Here is a 19983-nt window from a genome sequence, read left to right as displayed (position 1 = left end):
TCTGCCCTTATACCAAAGGACACGATTTCCCCGTGAATCATGGCCATTTCATCCCAGCAGCTACCTGCACCCAGTGTGTGGATGAAGTCAGGATCTCCTCTCCCTCTGGGATGCATGGCTTTTCTTGGCTTTGGTGTGGGGAAGAATTCGGGCATTTGCATTGCCTTCAGTCATAGGGTTTGATTTTTTAAATTTATTTATTTTTCTTGCCTTGCTCAGTTTGTGGCTGTTTAGTGGTGGGGGGATTACAGCAGGGGTATAAAGTAACTACCTGTATGGGATGAAGGCTGAATTTTCAAAAATCATGAAAGCAGTTCAGTTTTGGAGATGTGACTTTGGACACTTATCAGGGTCAGGGTTAGGGGCTCATGCTTATGCAAAGCAACAGAAGTAGGTTGTTCCCATTTTTTTCTGTTTTGTTCCCAGTGGGCCTGTCTTTGTCCAGCTGTGCCCTGACATATCCTAACAGAGGCTAACTGCCCCCAGAGAAGAGCTGCTGTCAGAATACTTTAAAGTCGGTCAGACTGGCTCCTGCTTCGTGAGGTTTATCAGCAAAGATTTTCAGTGCCTCCAGTGGGAGGCTATTTTTATTCTATCCAGGGGCTACCTTCTGCTCTGAGGTCTTTATCACAGTTTTTTGACTAGAGAAACCTTCCTGGTTTAGGACAACCTTAAATATCTTCATCTTTTGCAGTATGAAATGAGATAGTCTTTTATCCAAGGTGAAAAGTTTTTGCCATTTCTGTGACATGTGCAGTATTTTTTTTTCCCCCCTCTGTAAAAAACTGCTATAGACACAAGAATGTGCTGATTTTTTTCCCTCGAGCAGGGATGACAGCAAATGAGGTACCAAATGTTTCATCTTCATACTTATTGGTGCTATGACTGTTGCAGAAAATCCACCTTGTGTTTCATCGCACCCTGTAATCAAGACTGGGAGAGCTCTTGATCTTTTGGTTAATTTTCTTGCCCTATAGCAAGATCAGTCGTACCTGTGTCTTTTCTGACGGAGGCTGGTCTATGTGCTTTTAAATACCTCTGCAGCCTCTCCAGGCAGCATATGTCAGTGCTTCACACTCCTTGTCAGTAAAAGTCTGGTTTCTCCCAACCTTGTATTTAACCTGAATCATCTCTGCTGCAGTTTAAACCTGTCATTTCTTGTCCTGCCCATTTTGAATACAAAGAACAGGGCTTTCCTGTTCACAGCAATATTAAATATTTGAAGACTATTCATGTGCTTCTTTCTTCTTTGTGTTAAATAACCACTGTTTGTTAAATCTTCCCTTCTTCGTGGTGGATGTAAGTCTTTTATGTAAACCTTAATTGGCCTGTCTTCTCAAAACTATTCTGTAAGTAAAGATCCCAGTTATTAACTAATCCACAAACAGTTTAAACTCTTTGCTCAGCATTTTATTTAAATACTTTAATAGAAGCCTTCTAGCCTGGCCAAATTGCTTATTTGTGCATCACTGTCTGTGACTGACTTGATGGCCAAGTATCCTCACGGTTTTTCGCTGCTTGCTGACTGCAGTTCATTCCAAGAGAAAGACTGGGTGCCCAGCATGATGTGAACCTTCATTCTATGGGACAGTGCTTGCACCATGAAGGCTGGGCATTCAAATAGAAAGGGAGCCCAAAGAGAGGCTGACCAACCACGGAGTCATGGATCTCTGCAGGCATTCAAAATATACATTGTACGTGGGAATCTGGAAGTGAACATGTGCTCAGACAGGTGGTAGGCTCTGAAATGTCACTTGGTATAAGGACCTTCTGATGTGGCTGGGTTTGAATAGTCAGATCATTCTTGGAGGTCAACTGCTACAACACTGTGACTTGGATATCCTTGATATGTATGTTTTTGGCTCCAAGGGAAAGTCAAGGAAACTTATGCTTTATTAGAACATATGGGGAGGACAGAAGGCAGGTTGTATTCCCTTTCAGTAATTTTCTCTGGATTTCTCTGTTGTAGGTGAGTGTTTTAACCACCTTGGAGCGGCGATTCAACCTTCAGAGTGCTGATGTGGGCGTCATTGCCAGCAGCTTTGAGATTGGCAACCTGGCCCTCATCCTCTTCGTGAGCTACTTCGGAGCACGAGGACACCGGCCACGCTTGATAGGATGTGGAGGGATAGTCATGGCCTTGGGGGCCCTCCTTTCTGCCTTGCCTGAATTTCTGACCCACCAGTACGAGTATGAATCGGGAGAAATACGTTGGGGGGCTGAAGGGAGGGATGTGTGTGCTGCCAACGGGTCCACCAGTGATGAGGGACCAGACCCGGACCTTATCTGCAGGAACAGGACTGCTACCAACATGATGTACTTGCTGCTCATTGGAGCACAGGTCCTCCTGGGCATTGGTGCTACCCCCGTCCAGCCCCTGGGAGTTTCCTACATTGATGACCATGTGAGGCGGAAAGATTCCTCCCTGTACATAGGTAAGGCTCTCTGAACTTCTTCTCACTGAAGGCTTTCCTTGTGGGCTGGCATCTCGCTCTTGTTTTCTGTTTGATGCCCGTGAAAGGGATGCCTTGAGGCCTCTTTTCCATATGCTGCTATGCTTGTGAAGGTAACTTGGCATGGGTCTCTGCACCGAACAGATGTAAGCAGTGGAGAAACACAATGATATTTGCTTGTGTAGTAGCAATGGTAAAGGTTGACAGCCATGGTGATTATTTCTGGATGATCAGGAAGATGCTCACTGCTCCTATTGTGTTTGCCCAGATTGCTTTAAATTCTGATATTGGTGGCTTACGGTTGAGTTTTAGCTGAAGAATTTCCAAGTGGCATGTGTGATGATGATTTATTTTTTTTCCCCTGAGATACCCTGGTTCCCTTCCTCTTTTTAATCTGTGTCTGAGTGATCATTGCAGTATAAGGAGACTGAGAGGAGACGCATGTCTTGTCACTGTCGCCATCACAATTTAGCAAGGAAGTGCCCGTGAATGGAGTGAGTAGGTGCTGTGACCCAGCGTGCTGTGGCAGGACTCCAGATAATGGGATCCCTGTAACGGAATGGGATGTGGAAGCTGGTGAGGTCTATTTTGAGAGCTGGTGAGCCTGAAGTAGAACTCATGGTTGTGGTGATTTATGTTGAAAAATGCTTCCAGATGGTTAAGATATGAAATTTGGCTTCAATTACCTAATGAAACATCTCTGTTGTTGGGGTAAGGTGCTCATGGGTTTCAGCATTAGTCTCCTCTCCAGGTTTAAAGATGATGTTGCGGGTGAAGTTGTTCTCTAGAAAACCTTGGCTCATTCTTCTCTCTGCAGGACTTGTCAATAGATAAACAGCTCCAGTGCAATAAACCAGTGAAGTGTGTGCTGCCATTAATGTGATCCTTCTGCACTAGAAACCAAAACTGTGTGCACTTGTCCCATCGCCTGTGTTTTGTCTTGGCTGTGAACTGAATGGATAATCCCATTAGAGGTTTGGGTTTTTTTTTTGTGAAGAGGTTTTTATCAAGTTCCCAAGCATAACAGAACATAGCTGGGGTGTGACCCTGGACAGTCCCACTTACGCTCTGAATGGTGTTCAGTGTCTTGGGATAGCCCAGAGCTATTGGAAAGACTAATTACTATTCCTGGCTGTATTGCTGCTTTACTTAAAGAGGTTCTCCTGTGTATTCAAAGTGTGTCCATGTTTTCCTGTAACAGGCTGTGAAATCATAGCATTTCAGCATTTAGCTTTATCTTTGGATCATTACTCACCTTCACTTTGTTCTGTGTCGGTGAGGGATCCACTGGATAAAGCAGGATGATACATAAAATACAAGATACTGTGCAACCTGAAGGTGAATAATGAGACTAAATTCACTGCAGCAGCTTTGCCAACACTGTAAATGATGAGCTGGAATTAAGAGTGATTCTAAGATTCTTTTATAAATAACTATTCAGAGAAGCAGCGACTTCTTTCGCTTCGTTCCATGAGCATTTTTTAAGCAATGCTTCATGTCTGAGAACAGGATTGAGGAGGGTGCATGAGAGGAGAACTGGGAAGAGTGATTCTTTTCGTTCCTGAGATATCTTTATCTTGTATGCTAAAATAACTTCCTTAAAGTTGGCAGTTCAACTGTAGCTGGGAAAATACTGACAGAAATTGATTTCTGCTTACTATATGCTGCTTCATTATTTTTCCTTCAGACATATGCTTCTAACCATGTTCCTTTCTACATGCGGAGTTCTAAAAAAAACCCAGGTACTTTGGGGTGATTTGTTTTACTGGCTTTTAGCTATAAAAAAAATCATAATCTGCATTTCTACTTTTGAGTTATGGGTTGCAGAAGAGTGCAAATGTATCCACATTCAACCAATCAGCCATACTGTCAATGAAGTTTACTGTCTGCCCTGTCCCAGTCTATCCATCACAAGGAGGTTTTCAGATACGGGATGATTAATTCTTATATCAACCTGCAGTCACTTTGGGTAGCAAGAATAAAAGCTAACAGGAAAAAAATTACAGAAAAAAAAATCTATTCTGTGAATTAATATAAATGGAGAAGAAGCTGTTGGAAATTGTTATCAGTTTTATGAATATTTGAGAGAAGGTCAAATTCCTCAGTGTAAAATGTTGTTTGAGAATTCTTTGCTCAGATTTGTCTTTAACTGATTATTTTTGTTGATGTCATCAATGTCGTTTTCAGTGGCCTTAGCAGAAAGCTGGCTGAGCAGCTCACCCGCCTCATTCTCCTCTGTTTCACAGAGGAAATAACTGCAGAGTGTATACTGTCACTGTGCTATATTTGTACCGGTTTGCTTTCTCATAATAGCACGCTCACTCAGTATGGGCTACGCTGTGTGTGACCGGATAAAATGTTTTTGGGTAAGTTCCCTCAGTTTAAATTAGGAGTGAATCTGGCATGGGCTGTTCCCTCAGGATAGAAACTAATTAATAACAGCAGTAATAGTCTGGCCAAACTTTCCATCATGACTGGCTGTGGCTGAGAAATGGTCAGATTGACCAGCCTGTGCTGTCTTCAATATATTGCTAACGTCAAATACGTATGCGCTGAGTTTGTAGTTTTGAGTTTGAGTTTTGTAGCTGAGGGGAAGCAGCAATCACTTGCCTGACAGCTACGTTCTGAGAATTGTTCACCTGCTGCATTAAAACCCCTCTTGTGTCCCAAGGCACTGAATTAGGCAGAAAAAACCCCAGTGCACTGAGTGGTTTAGTTTTTTTTTTTTTTCTTCTGAGTTGTAAAAGAGTTCAGTAGAGTAACTTCATATATTATCCAATACAGCCTCTTTGCAGTGAAATGATAATACAGGAAGATTCCTCCAACTGGAAACCCCTGCCTTAATTAAAAAAAAAAAAATTATTAGTACTAGTATGTGTGTGCAGAAGAATGCAGATGTGATACCATGTGGAATTTGAAGTGAAGCATTTAACTGGTCTGCAAGTAATAGCATCTGTGGGATATAATACACTTGCCATGAAGTCCATCGAATCTGGCTCATTGTGGTTTCTCTGCAGTGACAGGCACACAGGAGACAGCGGGTTGTTAACCTCTGTTGTGCATCTGTTGAAGACAGAGGTTGCTCAGGCTTGTGATGTGCCAAGAAGGTGGGGATTCAGAGAGTTTCGTAATGAGAGAGACGGGTGAGATATTACAGGAAGATATCTCTGTGGAATGGGCTGCTGACATGTAGTTTCATGTTTCTTGAGCTAATAGCATATTTTTTTGATGCCTGCGATGTGTTGCTACCAAACTCAAACAGATTCTGTTGCTGTAGTAACCAGCCCTAGGAAAGGGCTGTGTTGTGGTAACTGAGGGCAAATCAAATAAAAAAGATGCATGCATGGAAGTACACACCAAAGGATGTTCAAAAGAAAACACATCTGTGCCATAACAGAGTTAGAAAGATAGCGGGACCATGCCTGCGCCTGCTAATGCTGGGAAATACATTCTCCTCCCATTTCAGCATCCGAGCGCCTGCTCAACACCAAGGTCGTAATGTTGGCAATAGCAGCCAAAGGTGAAAAAACCAAGGAATTGTCTTAGCCATTAAAAGCTGGGAAAAGTCTTCTGGTTTGGTGCTGGTTTGCTTGCTTCTCTCTCTCTTTGGATCTGCTCTTGGATTTAAGCTCTGAACTCCCATCTAGAGATTTTCAAACGAGCAGGTTAGTTTTACCTGTGTGTTTTCAGGCATTTGGCACAAGTAACCCCTTTGAGTGGAGTTATTCCTCACTCCTGCAGACTCTGCAGGGCTCGTTATTGCTGCAGCTTCACTAATGTCAAAGGATTGCCTCAATTTGTGGCATCGTTTATTTTAGAAGAGGAAAAGTATGTTGAAGACTACATACTACACAGCTCCTTTCTCTACCCGCTAATGACTCACTTGACATTTCCCTCTTTTTATTTCTTTTTCTGCTGGGCCTGGCTGAGTTCTGCTGGAATCAATGAAGACTTTGTCGTTAGGAGGGGGATCAGAGGTGTCGTGGAGCCTGATACAGGGGGGGCAAAAGCCTGATCTGACAGTGGTTGTATGGATTTGCTGCCTCTCAGATGAGCAAGAGCTTGCAAGTGTTTTCTGGTCACTGGAGTACCCCCGTTGCTCTCAGCAGTGGTTTGTGTGTTCAGTTAGAGCCAGTGATGTGGTGGATTAATGTTATTAGCAGTCTCCATATGCGTCTTCTGGGCTTCCTGCAGCATTTAACATTTATTGATAAAAACTGTTGCATCTTGTCTAAGACACGGTTACCTATAGAGCAGAATGAATAGCCTCTGGGAGCCAGGATTTGATCTGGGACAATTAAGGGCTGCATTATATAGAGGAAGTTGCTATTATTCTGTCTGCTGTGATGGAGGAAATTGATACTGATGTTGGAGGGAGCGCTGCCAGATTGTGTGGCTCTTTCAGAAGCATGCTGTGTTGATCTTTAATGTGTTGGAGATTCTCTTAAGTTTGCTCAGTGTGTAACTTCATGGACACATACCCCACATGTTCAGGACCCACCACTTCAGACTCCTCGCTGTAACATGAAGAATGACTTGAAGGAAATCGCAGAAGGGGCAAGTCTTGAGTCAAGGAGTAAGTGATGAGGAGTGATGAGTGCTCCTGAGTTACTGGTGGTGCAAAGGTGTTCCTGAACATAGCTGTTCTTACCCTGCTTTGTGGCAGGGTGGAGGAACAGAGAAATAGAAAACTCAGCACTGCTGGATCTGTCTGTTTAGCTGGTGACTTCTGTTTCATCTCCCAGGTTTCTGGCTGGCCTCTTCTGTGGGTATTTAATTTGTCATATGGTTGTTCCAGCTGTTACCCTTCTTGTAAGAGGAGGACTCAACAGGATGGTGTTTTCTTTCCATATCTGCCCAGATGGGACTAACCCAGTAAAGGGGACGGGACGCTGTGTTGTTGCTGCTGCCTTTGACCTTTGCGGCAGCGGGGGGTTATTTTGCATTGAATGTGTGAAAGCACTTCTTGCTTTGTGATGACAGTCGGAGAAATGCTCGCTCTCGCTTCTGGTGCTTTATTGCTTGCTTTGAGCACCAAGGCAAGATTTGCTGCAGAGGAAGACAAACATGCCCTAGTTGGAATCTTGCTATCTCCAGGGATAAATTTGTCCATTTGAAAAAAATCAGTTATGGTAGCTTACGTCAGTCAAAATGACAGCAGCCGTTGTGTTTTGGAGAAGCAGAAACATTTTCTCGGCTGACAAGAATTAAATCTGAGAGTTAGTATCTATAGCAGTCAGTTAATAGCAAGTTATCAGCATAAGATGCTGAAATCGTCAGAGTTTGAGTCAACCTGTTGTATGTGCTGATACAAAGGGAAAGTACTTGGATTCCTATTAGGAAATTCATGTTGGTAAGCCAAACAGGTGCTGTGAATTTTGAAAGCATTCAATTGATGTACCCTAATGTACATAATAAATACTAAAATATTTTTTAAAAAGGAAATGGGGTTTCTGATTTTATTAAAAAAGGCAAAAATGTGTTCCATGTCATTAGAGAAAAAGCCATAGAAATCAGCATTAAAGAAAAAAACATAGAAATCAGAGTTGAAGACCCCAGCCCTCTGCAGGATGTGCCCCCATAGTCTAACCAGTATTCTTGTACGTAACTTAATATATTTGAAGGACTGTAGAATGGGCAGTCAGTGATAGCACCTTTCATAATAACAAATGTCTTCCTTTTTTGAAGCTTTCAGAATTTTTTCCTGAGGGAACACACCACATAATTCTGAGCAATGTGAATATTTTGGAGCTGAAAGAGCAAATTTTGCAGATGTTTGGCTTTCAGGCTGGAAATCTGTTCTCTTCTTTGCATAGCTTGATATCTACAGCATGACAGGTTCTATGTAAAGTTAGTGAGCCCGCTGGGTACCCACAATAATGTGTTTAGATGAGCATTGTTTCTGTCCCTTCCCAATTCTGTAAAATATTTTTTTCCATTCTGTGTTGGGTTTTTTTTGTTCTCCCCTGCCCCCCATCAACAAATTCACTTAAGTTTCCAGTAGCTGCTTGCTAGTTTTGTCTCTAACTGCTGAAAAGTCTCTTGTGTGGAGGATGAATGCATTTTGCTCGGTCTTACCCTTTCCAAATTTCTAAAATGTCTTTCAGTGTGTGTTTGAACCTGCATTTCTAAGCCATAGTAAGTGGAATAATCGTTTATAGCACACAGGTCATATCACCAGCCTCTTGAGGCCCTCCGTTGATGCGTATTGATTGGAAGGTCTTTAGGATCCACTTGAGAGGTCTGTACAGCTCTGCCCATCCTGGCTGCTTATCCCTTTCACTCCTCACAGCCTTTCCCATTTGGCCCTACTCCATTCTTGTGTGCTCATTTGTGCTCTGCAAACACGAGTGCTTCATGCCCATTAGCCCTTCTTGTTGGAACCTGCTTCTCTGAGCTCACCCACTGCAGGCTCTGCCAGCCTTGTGTTTTCCTTAACGCTTTTCCCTTTAAAGCCTGCTTCTACTAGGTCTTTTACGGTGGATCTTAGCTGACGTTCTAGCTGTTGTATTTCCTCTGTGTGCCCACTCACTACCCACGAGCTGCTTGGTGAGTTTGTCCATCTTCACGTGGGCACGTACACTTGTGAAGTGTGAGCACTTCTTCTGCAGAACTGCTTTTCTCCTTGCTCTGGTATATGTGTTTTTATAGGTATGTAGTATTTTTAGCCTAAAGACGGAATTTTGTAATGGTTTTGTTCAGTAAATGCATCCTCCTACGAGTGCTTTGGAGAGCCTTTCCATTCTGCCACAGTCTCCAGGGGGTTCAGAAAGTATTAACACTAAACTAAAAGGAGTGCTGTTTCCAGTGTGGGTGCTGTGATGCCTGCTCATTATTGCAAGGTGTCTTTACATCACATTCACTGAGTTTTCTTCGCCATGGACTAACTGTGATGGGATTAAATCGCATGGCTTCATGCGGATACACCAGTATTAACTACATTGGCCTAACCCACTGATCCATTGATAACCTGCAGCCTTTTATAATTATTCCCCTTTGTGGGGAGAGATCTGTGTTCTCATTTGCTGTGTGTCAGCGAGGCTGGCTCGGTTACACATGTCCCCTTTTACAGTGCCACAGCTAATATCCTGGAAAATTAAATGGAAACATAAACAAGCGTGTAGGGTGTATTAGAGCAATAACAATAATCAATTAATGGGAATAACCTTCCCCAGTGGAGGCAGGAAGGCTGCGTTGTGAAAGGTGGTAGTTAAATGGATGTATTTATTCAATTAAATGTATATATGCACAAAGGCGTAACTGCTGTGGGCTCCATTATTTTACAGCAATTGCTCCAGTTACCTTAACCTTCTGCTAATAGCTTTTTTTTTTGTTATGAGCTGAGTAAATAAAGCTTGTATCCAACACAAATGGCTTCATGTAGGAGCATATTGAGGGTGGGAACTGTTTCCATGTTACTCCGTGCTCTCTGTGTACGCTGCAGATGATTTTTGGCTTAATTGGGATTTGGTGACTCTGGTGCCTTGTAAAAATAATTTCATTTTTTGAACATGTTGGTTTCTTTCTGTAGTGTATTTAAAACCGCCCTCAGCTGGGAGAACCTAGTGAGGTACATCGTTCCCAAGGCAGCCTCTCTTTAAAGCAGTGACCGTGTCATTTATATGGCAGACATGCAGAGAATGGTGCATATTAGTCCTAAGGTTCATCAAATTAATTAAATAGATTGGAAGGTGCTGAGTTGCCCATGTCAAGAGCTGAAGGCTGTATTGTGTGTCCTTGATGGCGCAAGCCGGAGTCAGCTGGCGTGTGCTGTCAGCCTTGGCCCTTCTCCGGAGAATTTGACTGAGGCTCCCCAACTCATTGGATGTAAGGAGCCTCCAGATGTTTTAGTCCCAGTGTATGGGACGGTACTGAGGACACTTGGAGCTGTTTGGCATGTGCCTTCCCATTGCAGGATAAGGCACAGGATCTCCCCCTTCCCCAGCATTAATCAGGGCACTGGCCTTAAAGCGGTGGTCAGGGTCTTGTCATCCTCTTCTCCTACCAAAACAAAGCATTTGGTATGGAGGACATTTTAGGACTTGCAGAAGTTATTACCCCACTCATCCTCAGCCAAGTGAGCCAGAGACAGCTTTCATGATTTTGCTGTACCGCTGTCACCTTGCAGCAAAGGGCAGTGACTGAAGTAGTGTTAAAAGATAATCACTGCTTTAGTTGCAAATAGTTGCTGCTGTATTGTATATCCTGATGCACCATCCTGCCCAAAGTCACCAGGGCTTCAGACCCCTCTTGTTGCTGCTCTTGGTGATGTCTGCTGTGTTGTGAGCCGCAGGGAAAGCTGGCTGGCCTGGCTGCAGACCTTGCAGCTGGCTGTTCCTCTGTTATCTGCAGGACAAGGTGCCTGTATGAGTCCATGAGAGAATGCAGAACTCTCACAAAAGCTCCTGCTTTCACTCCTTCACAGCTGCCTCTTCTGTCACTGGGTGAAGTGCTCAACAATTTTTTTTTTGCCCTTTGGAGAGGCTGCTGCAGGTTTGCACTGGAGATTGATACCCTTTGGGTACCAGATAGGTGCTATCTGAGTAACTTCCTAAAAGTGCTCATTTTTGTGAAGTCCCAAGTGGTGCCACAGCACAAACATCTGGGTCAGGAAATGGTCTGGTGACACACAGGGCTTGGCAGCGTGCAGCCGCCAAAGCAACCATTAAGTTGGTGTTTTTATCATGACTCCTTTGCCATTGCTCCCTGAGGTAGCAGCTCCTGTAGGGCTGTGGGGATGGAGGCAGGGAGAGCTTGTCCCAGAAGCTTGAGGGACATCAAGGAGCAATAGCAGATCTGGCCCTGGATGAGACTTTCCTCAAGGCTGCCAGCATAACTGACATGAGATGTCCAACATGTGCCTTATGTGACAAGTTGAGTGTGTGAACCTGAGTGATTAAAAATTAATGGCATTAACACCAGAGGAACACCTGTGATGTGAATGAAAGGTGTAAGATGGTCCAACAGAACCTGTTTGGGAAGCCCTGGGCAGAGCTGCTGTGGAGACATGGGTGCAGTCTCAGTCACTACCAGTGACTGCCGCTGGTGGAGCAGCCTGGAGGAAAACATGTGGCCACAACTAGTTGTGCACCTTGCAAAATGAACATAAAATTCCTTGATGTGCTGCTTGGTCACCTTCTAAGCTGTTAAAGAGCGGGAGCCCTTCCCTGCTATGGCATGGGGGGAAGGCAGTGTGTGTCCGGGCTCGGTGACAAACTGACACCTCTCATCTGGCAGACTTGTCACCAGAGTGCTGGGACTTAACCTACCGAAGGTCTGTCTGCTTATCGTGGAGCCCCGTCTGCTGTGCTGGCAGGAAACCTGCCTCTGTGCTGCTGCCAAGGTGTTTCCCCACTGACTAACCTTTGACATTTATTTTTTTTAAATGTGGGCAGTGTGCAGGCAGTCTGCAGAGATGTGGACTCTGGGAAGGGATGAGTTTTTTGCACTGGGGTTCGATCCTCTCCAACCGCTGCTGGTGCAGCTCTGGCAGCCGAATGCATCCAGAGCATCCTGGGGTGGCTCTGTGCACCAGCTGGGGAGTGCTGCCTGCTGTGGGTGTTGCGGTCCAGCGCAGGGAAGGGGAGGCTGGGAGTGTCTGTGCTGCTGGAGAGAAGCTGTAGGGCTGCAGAAGGCCTCTGCTTGGCTGGTCTGGGGTTATTCAGCTGGGAGCTTTCCTCTTGGCTCTGGACAAATCCTTCCGGCTTTGCCTTCTCAAAGTTTGGGGTTTGGTCCCTCAATTGCTCCTTTGAACTTTGGTCTTTTGAAAGCACTTGGGAGTGTCTTTTTGCAGATCTCTTTTTGCCAAGGTTCAGCCATTTCATTAACTGTGCTGCTAATGAGGTATTTGGCTTTTCCTAAGAGGGAGGCCTGCTCTCACTAAGTCCCCTTTTGATTTCAGTAATAGGGATTTTGTCTGGAGGCGGCTCTACAAATTTGGCCCTTTATTAACCAGTTAAAATGTGAGGATTTAAATAGTTTCTCGGATGGATGTTAACAACATGTCACGTTCCTCTTTAACTTAATACCTCGGAGCACTTCACTGCAGTTAGACAAGACTGCCTCTATTACAAGGTGCAGGATCTGGCCAAAGGCAGCAGATCAAAGCAACGGTGGAAACTCAAGAGTTCAAACACATAGAAGAGCAAGATGCACTCTGTACCAATTCTTTCCTCTCTGTCTCTGCTTACCTCGCTTTTTCCCTGCGGTTTTCTGTACGTTCCTATCCTCGGTGTTGGACAAACCCTTCCAGCTGTAACTCTGTACAAGACAGTGATGGTGCTTCTTAAAGTTGTAAAGAAATTATATGGGGGGTGGGTAGGGAGACAACTGGGACAACTTTGCTGTATTAGTCATTGCTTCAGAGACCACTTACCCTTGTGATGAAAGACCACCTGTATCTTGTTAGCCATCAGCTAACAACATATGGATGTCCTAATTCAATCAGACTGATCATCAAAAGAATAATACTTGTTAGAGAAATCTTTCCCTCTGCAGAGTTACAGCCTGTGTGCTGGGGAGAATGAAAGGGCTGGTGGCCTGTGAGACGTTAGCTACAATGCCAGGGTGTCTCGAGCATCAGTTAATGCATTAATGTCCTTGTCTGTGGGTTTCTTCTTAGCTTTCTGTTCCATTTTGGGCACTCAATGGTTTTGTTGTGTGTGGGGATGTTCAGTATTCTCCTTCTGCATTTTACATTAAAAACTCACCGCAATGCAAGTTTAAGGATGGTTTACTGCACTGTTATTTCATGGCAATGCTTGTCTTCATTTATGTCCTCTCTAGAAGTATGCTGTTAAGGTGGTAGCCAAGTACAGTGCATTGTAAACTGTCCAAGAGGCAGCATTGCAGGAAACTAAACTATTTGCAGTAGTTCTGCATGAGCTGTGAAGAGTTTCTTACAGGTGTCAGCCGGTAAGAGGTTTGTAGGGAGAGATAACACCTTCTATTTGATCAACTGAGGCAGCTGGAAAACACGTGCTTATGCTTGGTGCATCTTCTTGATGCTCTTGACTGCTCATACTTAAGGATTTCATTTTTGTTTCCTAGCTGTCACCTGATCTGGTAAAATAGACTTCTTGTCTCTCCAAACCTTGCTTCTCTTCCTGTGTTGGCAAGAATTACATGAAACCCTGTCTGTTCTGTAACTGGTATACCACACCTCATTAGGTGCTTAGCATCCTGGAGGTATTTGATTTATAAGTGGCAGCAAAACTCAAACTAACCATGGGTTAAACAAATACTCTTTCTACGGTGTTATACAACAAGTTACTGGGAGGATGAATAGACCCAGGAATTCTGATTCCAGTGTCCTGAGATTGCTCCGAGACCTGAAACATTTCACTGAATTCCTGCAAAGCAGCATAGCTTCCATGGTGCAGACAGCCCTTCCTTAGTGTCAGAGGGGTTAATGGGTCTGGCTTCTTGTCTGCTAGCACTAGCCTGCCCCACCTCTGCAAACTGCTTTTAATTTGTCTCTAAGACTTGGTGATTAAACCAACAACTGATGTTGTCTTTGCACAGTGGCCATGAAGGTGGTGCAGTGGGCAAGAAACTGTTTTCCTGGAGTGAAGATATCTTAAGTGGCATCTGCCTGTCAAAAATCTTGTTGGTGGCAGGTGTGGCAGTTGTGCCACCACCTTGGTCTTGCCACGTCCCACCTCTGATAGGAGTGGTCTGGTGATTCTTTGGACTGGTAAGAAAAAGCCCTGGGGTGGGGGGGATAGGGAAGAGATTGGTGCAGCTGGCAAAGCTTGGGGCAGGCCATCCCATTAGATGAAAAATGTAGTGTTAAATAGGTTTTGCTGATGCATTAAAGACCTGTTGAAGTGAAACTTTCAGATAAATGAGAAGTGAAAAGGAAGTTGTGCTACTCTCCAGGGTTACTGGATAAAATACTCCCATGTGTAGCTCCTTGAGTTCGTCTCACATTCTGCACTCCCCAAAACTGCAGTAACAGGGAGAGCAGCTTGAGCGAATCTTTCTGAATAAATTAGTCTCACTGTCCTGTGGTATTGTTAAGTGTGAGTAAACAGCTGAGACTTACTCTGTGCCTTAAAATCAGCAAGTTTTGAGCTTTATTAGCCCTGGAGGGCCAGTAAATTCTAGAACTGAGCTGGAGAAGCAGAGCGAGGAGGCGGCAAGCAAGGAGGTGTAGCACTGGATAAGGATAAACTTGAGAAAGTCTGTGCTGCTCATGGCAGCCCAGGAAGGCAATTTGAGTCTACAGGGCACTAGGGAGCTGTTGGAGGTGGCTTAGGATGGGGTAAGGATTTGGGAAATCTGCATGAGTGAAGGCTGCATTCAGCACAGGCAAGAATAAGGATGTTGGCAAAAGTAAGGTGGAGTGTAGAGGTGAGCAGCAGGTGGGGGTCAGGAACTGAAGCAACTAAGAGTTGACACAGGAGCTAAACTCATATAGGAGAAACATGGTATGGGCCATCTCTTAAGTCTACAGAAGCCTGGATTCTCACATCAAAAGGCTCTTTAATTTCTATTAAAATTTAGGCTCTTTATTTTAATCAATAACGTGGGAAGTAGGTGTCTAAATAGGATCTGGGCTAAATATTACCTTTCCAGATCACAATTGTTAGGTGATTCTCAAGGGCATTGCTGCATGCCTCCTCCTAGACCATGGGGTGCATGTGGTCTTTGTTTTCTTGCAAAGCAAGATTGTTTTGTGAATACACAGTGTGTTTTGATAGTGGGTGTGGGTGGTGCCAGGAGGGGAAGCCAGTGTGCTAGGAGCCTTGTTCCCAAAGAGACCCTGGTGTTTGCTGAAGATGCCGATTACTGCCTCCAGCCCATCATGTCTTCTGTCCATCGGACACTGATCAAAGGTGCTGATATCACTTGCATAGAGTAAAAAACAGGTAAGAAAAAAAGATGCTCTTGAATTTCAGGAGTACTGCTGGTTTACTTTTTTGGCCGGCATTTTTTGAAGGGATTTTTGAGACTGGAGGTGGCAAAGGAAGGAAATGCTTTTGTTTTTGTTTTTTAATGCCTCATATGTCCGTTTTGTTAACTGGAAAACTTCCAACTGTGAATTGGGTGATGTTATACAGCTACAGAGCAAAACTCATGCCCAGCTGTGTGGCTGAGAGCACTTGTGCCTCTGAGTGTGAGCCCTATGTCCCCCAACAAGGGTTGGGGTGAAAAAGAAAAGCTGCATTTGCCCTGTTTTGCTGACCCAAGGAAAACGTCGTTGCTTTTCATGCTAGGGATGTTGAGCTTTTCAAACAAAATGCAAACCTTGAACAAATCATCTGTCAGCAGCTCATCAAGGAAGCACCTCTGTTTGGGTTGAGGTTCTGGGAATGGCAGGTACAGCAAACCCACGAGTGTGGGATTTTCAACAGTTTGCAGTGAGTTTATCCACCACAAAGTTGGTAGCAGGATGGTTATACTTTCACATTCTTCCCTGCTTGTATGAGTGGGGTTTTCTACCATAGTATAGAAGAACACATCACAAACCACACTGCTGTAGTGGTGATCTGCACTTTGGGTTATCCAGGCACCTCCCAAGTGTTGACTCTTTGATTCACCTTCTTAGCATTGTCTGCTGGATTTCTGTCCCATCTCCCATGCTGAGACAGGGAAATGACTTGCTGTGTGTAGCATCTCAGTTGGCAAATGAGACTGGGAATTTTGAAATAGCTTTTAGTCATGTTCCTGTTGTCTTCTGCAAGTGTATATGTTTAAGTTAGTACCTTGGTTTTCTGTCCAGGAGACTTGGCAACAGAACATTTCTCAGACCTGCTGTTTCACTTGTTGTTTTCTGTTGTGCAAAGTGGGGAAAGGGAGGCTGGGACCTCAGCCTTTATTATGAGAGTCTCTATCTTCTTCCACAATATCCTGGAGACTTTCTTTCTCTGAGAGGGGTGTGAGAGAAGAATGAGATTTGTTTAAATGGATCCATTTAAGGTCTTGCTTCATTGTCAATGGTTAGTGTAGAAATGGGGTTTGATATTTAAGAATGGACCTTTCCCATTTCACATGCCAGAAGCTGTGTATCAGGTCGTACTTGTCACAGCCTTCAGTGCTGGATCCAGTTGCTGCATGGTGGAGTCCACGCTGGCACTGTCGTGAGTTAAAGTTCAGCAGATGATTTGGTGTTTTTCCTGCTACCTTTGCTCTGGAGCTGTGCTAGGTAGCACAGAACTGCTGTCTGCTTGCCAAAGGTGATGTTTAGGACCAAACGGGCTGGTAAACGCTGCTCAGTGGATAGGCAGAGCTCCCTCTGACTGCTGGCGGTGACTTGGGGCTGTTGCTCCCTTTCCCTGGGAGATGCCTTGGGATGGGAGACAGCCTGCCAGAGACGGAGCAAGTAAATAAGCTGGGCTCTGTTTACAGCAGGTGGATAGTATATCAGCAGGGTCCTCACAGCACTGGTGAGGGTCTGCTGCCAGCTGGGCCAGAAGCCGAGATAACCTTTCGCTGTGCTGAAGCAGCAGGAGCACAGTCATGGCTGCAGCCTGCTGTGTCACTCCCTGTGCCAGCCTCGTGCCTCTGGGGACAGTGAGTGTGCTTGGCAGGCATCGCTGCGGGGGAGCTGGCTTGCTGCTGCAAGGTGGGGAAGCGGCATAAAGCAGTCACACGCCCCATGTTGCACCTCCTGTTAGCAACCTTTGGCCCTCCATGGGAAAGTAGTGGAAGAGGAGGAGAAGGTCCAGTATTGACCACTGAGGCTTATTGCCTCCAACCCATGTTAAAGGCTGCTTAGCTGCAACCTGCCCATGTGGCACGTTGCCTGAAGGATCTGCTCCTTTTCTGCTGGTCACAAACATGTGATTCGGTAGAGATGGTGGGTTGTGACTCCATTGATGCCCTAGGCTATGTGGCTGCCTGTGAATTGGTGTCCTTTTTCCACCAGTTGTGTTCATAACTGCTGTGTTATAGCTAAAGAAAAGGGAGATTTGAAGGTGACACTTAAATTCTTGTCGTTCAGTAGACTTCTCTGTGCAGCAGGAGGATGAGCTGCCTCCTGTGCAGTTTCTTCTGTGCTGGAGAGGGAGTCCAAATCTAACCTCCAGTGTCTGCATGGAGGGTCCGTGTGGCCAGGTTTTCCTCCCCTGTGAAAGAGACTTTGTCGTGTATCAGGCACATAGGAAACAGCATTATGGTTTAGCTTGTGTTTCTTGCATCTACTTCTGCTCTTCTGTAAAGAGGCTTTTGGGGTTTAATTAAAGTTACTACCTCACTTCAAGTCCCCAGTGTCCTTGGGTAGTTGAGGGAGAGACCAGCTCTTCTGCAAGAAATGAGCTGTGGGACTCAGGGCTCATCTCTGGAGATGCTGCTCTCCAGGAACTGCTCCTGCGTCTGAGGATGCTGTCATCTACCCAAGTCTCTGGCTTTGATGGTGAAGGTAGATGGTTTAAAGTATCCCCCTTACACACACACTTCAAACACAGATTGTGCAGGATTACCGCTGGATAACAGCCAAATCCCAGGCAGTAGGGACTGTTTAATCACACTCCTCTGTCTCTACTGGATTAACGTAATTAACGTAAGCCCCTTTGAATGGGCGACCTGTTATTTGTCTGGCGCGGCTCTTCATTTGTCCAGTGCTGTGCATACACCCGTGATGCTCTAAAAAAATTACGACAGAGGTCTAATTCCACTTGCATACAACTGGTGACTAAGTAAATCTCCATTTACAGACAACTAGTTTATTGCTTCCTTCAGGGGAAGTTGTAGACTACTTTAAAAAAAAAAATTAATGCCCAAGGTTAAGTCAGAACAATCATTTCCCAGGTTACTTCAAGGGAAATTAAAATGGGATTTTTTTTTTTTTATTTTTAGTGTCATCTCCCTAGGGATCAAAAAAAGTTATTAATAAACTGAAGGTTCATCAGTGCCATGTGGTCCTGGCCCATTTCAAGGGTGATGTAGAGCTTAATGTGCAGTGGAGATATTAGTGATTGTCTTTGCACACTCAGCATGAGCACATGGGGCAGGAGCTGTGCCTTCATCTGCTGCCCTTTGTGGCATCTGAAATTGTGGCAAGGAGGCAAAAAATGTCTCCCAGATTTATGACATCCCACAGGCCCAAAATGCCATTGTCTGAGTTCGTCCCTCCTGTTTCTCTGAATTTCCTAACTCAGCTGGACATGATCTAACCCTCAATGGGATACGCTGACTCCCTTTTCTTTCCACTGTTTCAGAGTGTTCTAGCAGCAAATTGGAGAGAGTTTATTTAAGAGAAAAACAATAAAGCAACCCTTGCAAAAAAATGAATGTAACAAGTCAAATGTCTAACTTGAATATTAATTTCTGAGTAGAGAAATGCCTTTAAATAGGCTTTTTGTGTAGCAGAAGTACTGGCAATATTTTTTTTATAAAGCCATCTTCTGCTTTCATTTTTCCCAGTTTCAACTGTAACCTTTTCTATTCAGCGAAATCACAGATATAATAATTTCATAAGGAGTAAAATCATCTTTCATCAGTTCTGGTGGATTGTTTTCTACATCTTGGCTGTACCCATCTGTGCAGAAGGCAGAGGCTTTCTGGAGCATTCTCTGAAAAATAAATGCTTGGGTCCAAACTTGAAAATTAGCATGAAAGTGACATTTAATATTTGGCCAGCAGCTAGAAAGCCTGTTATTTTCAGCGAGGTTAAAAGGAAACCTCAGTTGGGCAGCTCTGGCCTCCAGGGTCACAGCTAGCCCAGGTTTTTAAAGCAAAGCTGCAGCAGGCAGCGGTCTGGCTGGCCGTGGGAACTGGCAGCACTCCTGCTGGGAGCTCTGCAGTGGGCAGCGTGTCCTGGGCTGCCCTTCACCTATCCCACTTCATGTGCCCTTCGGGGAAGCAAGAAGCCCTTTCCAGGGAGTGTATAGGGTGAAGAGATCTGCTGAAAACCTGAGCTGATCATTTAACACGCCATACGTGGTTGTGTGTTGCCTCTGATTTGTATTCAGAACCAGTAAAATGCCCTCATCACCCAGCCTGTGCTCACAAACCTTATCATGGCTAATGTAGAGACATTTCTTTTCCCGTTATTTTTCTCCCTGGAGCCACATGGTGTTAGGACTTTTGGATGCTGTGTGAGTCCCAAATGCCCTGTGAGGGACCCCAGGCTGGGGTGTGCAGAAGAAGTCAGGAGCATCAGTACACCTGGACCAAAAACTCTGTGTAGGATGGCGTGTCTATTTTTCAGCTGCATGAAGTCTATTTAAAGTTCGCGTGGACCATCATTTGCAACAGAATAAATATCCTGGTGTGTCACATTTTACACAGCAGAAATGCTTCTGACTTTCTAGCCCTTGGTATCTGTAACTTCCTTGAAAGAATTGCTGACATCTGCCCAAATGCCAATATCTCAGCCATATAAACCTTAATATCATGGCTTCAGCTTTCGTCTTTGATCTGTGCAGCACAGCTAGGCACGAGTTGTGTTTCCAGCACTGAGGGAGATCCCGACTTTTAACCCACTGGCTTTTTATTTATTTTCCTTCTGTTTTGGTTGTTGAATTACAAAGTCAACTTAATTGCAGGGCTTCTAAATGGCATATGATTTCTACCCGATGATGGC

General features: G+C 44.6%; 1 protein-coding gene across 1 annotated transcript in view; it reads left to right on the top strand.

Moving 5' to 3' along the window:
• Positions 1–1969: 1969 nt before the first annotated feature.
• The window catches only part of SLCO3A1 (solute carrier organic anion transporter family, member 3A1), a gene marked incomplete at its 5' end in the record, with an annotated part of 107684 nt that continues 89670 nt past the window's right edge, over positions 1970–19983 (top strand). The window contains one exon of the mRNA XM_010078160.1: positions 1970–2435. Coding sequence (XP_010076462.1) covers positions 1970–2435 — 466 coding nt within the window. The remainder of the gene's footprint in view (positions 2436–19983) is intronic.

Source organism: Pterocles gutturalis, unplaced genomic scaffold (genome assembly GCF_000699245.1).
Source record: "Pterocles gutturalis isolate BGI_N339 unplaced genomic scaffold, ASM69924v1 scaffold2751, whole genome shotgun sequence".
NCBI lineage: Eukaryota > Metazoa > Chordata > Aves > Pterocliformes > Pteroclidae > Pterocles > Pterocles gutturalis.
The sequence above is the reverse complement of the archived record's forward strand: the minus strand, read 5'-3'. Positions and strand labels throughout refer to the sequence as shown.